We start from the raw sequence: 2106 nt of genomic DNA on the forward strand, positions 1-2106 counted from the left end.
CTTATGTTAGTAAATTTATATATATTTATATAATTATAAATTTATTTTACTTTACTCGACGGTGTCCTCGTTGCTACGTTAGATCAATGTGGCATATACAGTATTGCTTCTCGCGGCCCTCGGCCGCTGGCTTGCTTGGATTGAGGAAAACGATACCGCGATCCGGTCTCTGATCATAAATATATCTTATTGCTTACAACTAGAAACAAAATTTTATATAATATATAATTGTCATATGAAATATACTAACCTTCGTCTCCATCCTTTCTTCAGAGAAAGCTGAGGAACAGAGAGACGCCTCTGGTTTCCGTGTAGACCCATAATAAATTACAGTAATACACTATTACGACTATTTAAATACTATGTAACGTATAGTAAAATTTAATTGATTTATATACTACAGTATATAGTATATTTAATTATATACTATAGTTTAGTCTCACGTAATACATACGTAACGAAACGTTACTGACGTAACTCACTGCTACGATAGAGCGTCCGTTACTAAACTGATCTCATGGAAAGTCTCGTATTTTACGTCGCGACTCGTGATATAGTTCAAAGTCGCGAGTCGGTTAGCTTGACGAGCATCGACAATAGAGTGTGCGAGAAAAAGAGAACATCATTGTGTGGTTGTCTTTGTCTACCGCATAGCACTCTGAAAGCGCAACGAAGTTGCGATGTTTACTTGTTTTTGGACGAGTACGATTGCGCGCCTCGCAGAGCTCGCGCCAGTCGCACCTCGCGCCATACGGCAGTCGTCGTGCAGTCGCGAGTGGTCGCCTATAACTGCAGGTGATAGTGATATAAGTGGTGATGTATCAACGGCGAGGTCGTAAATGTAAGTATAAAACAGTAATATAAAAGTATATTTTATATAAGTACGAGGGCGGTTCAAATATGATCGAGACAAACGCTGTAGATGGCGCGCCTGTATGTTTTGAAGGTCGCGGCTTGAGTATGTGATAGCTGGGTCCCTTACGAACAGTGTGGCATAGTTTTCGTCGCGAACGCACGTTTCACGCGCGTGATACGACCATGAGTGAACGTCAAGTGCCAACCGCCGTTGCGCAACGTATTGGTTGTCTTCGCTTTGACTGGTGCCCCTTCCTCCTTCTTTCTCCACTCTTTAGACGACACCTTGCTTTCGGGAGTGTAATAGTGTACCCATGTTTCGTCTGTAGTGAAGATTCGCGTTAAAAAACCGTCCCCCTCAGCCTCGTATCGTGTCAGCAAGCGGCGACAAACTTCCACCGCATGAATTTTTGCTCGAAGTTTGGGAACCCATCGCGGCGAATGTTGTCTGGTGTGATGCTGGTTCGCGGTCGACGATCATGCGGCTCATTCTCGACGGTTTCGCGGCCATCTTTGAACGCTTTGGCCCATTTAAACACAGCAGACCTACTCAGGCACTCACTACCGAACTGATTTCGCAAACGCCGAAGAATTTCCGTGTTTTTAACGCCTTCCCACACCAAAAAACGAAGGACAATACGTTGCGCAACGGCGGTCGGCACTTGACGTTCACTCATGGTCGTATCACGCGCGTGAAACGTGCGTTCGCGACGAAAACTATGCCACACTGTTCGTAAGGGACCCAGCTATCTCATACTTAAGCCGCGACCTTCAAAACATACAGGCGCGCCATCTACAGCGTTTGTCTCGATCATATTTGAACCGCCCTCGTATAATGTGCAATACATTACTATCATGTAATATTTATTAAAATATTCCCTTTGTCTTTTTCAGCAAGAAGTGAAGGCGCCACCGTGAAAGGGTGGGTGGCGACGACCCCGGCGAGGATCCCGGCGACGGCCCCGGCGAGGACCCCGGCGAGGACCCCGGCGAGGGCCCTGGCGACGGCCCCGGCGACGACCCCGGCGACGGCCCCGGCGACGGCCCCGGCAAGGGCCTCGGCGACGGCCCAGGCGACCGCCCCGGCGACGGCCCCGGCGACGGCCCCGGCGATGGCCCCGACGTTTAGGCGAGGAGGAGGAGGAGGAAGAGGAGGAGGAGGAGGAGAAGGAAAATGCTTCCCTAAAGGGAAGAAGAATTCCTTAACAAAAAGGTAAGGAGTGTTCCTCTTTCCGTCGCTTCGTCCGCGTG

At 48.5% G+C, this 2106-nt stretch overlaps 1 protein-coding gene across 1 annotated transcript; it reads left to right on the forward strand.

Moving 5' to 3' along the window:
- Positions 1–1334: 1334 nt before the first annotated feature.
- Positions 1335–2068, forward strand: LOC105560850 (cyclin-dependent kinase inhibitor 1C; the record flags this gene model as incomplete). The annotated part of the gene is made up of 2 exons (XM_012010328.1): positions 1335–1584; positions 1750–2068. Coding segments are annotated over exons 1-2 (569 nt in total), but the record flags the coding sequence as incomplete, so codon positions are not given.
- Positions 2069–2106: the final 38 nt, after the last annotated feature.

The sequence above is a fragment of the Vollenhovia emeryi genome, unplaced genomic scaffold (genome assembly GCF_000949405.1).
Source record: "Vollenhovia emeryi isolate VEMERY1.0 unplaced genomic scaffold, V.emery_V1.0 DF945703.1, whole genome shotgun sequence".
NCBI lineage: Eukaryota > Metazoa > Arthropoda > Insecta > Hymenoptera > Formicidae > Vollenhovia > Vollenhovia emeryi.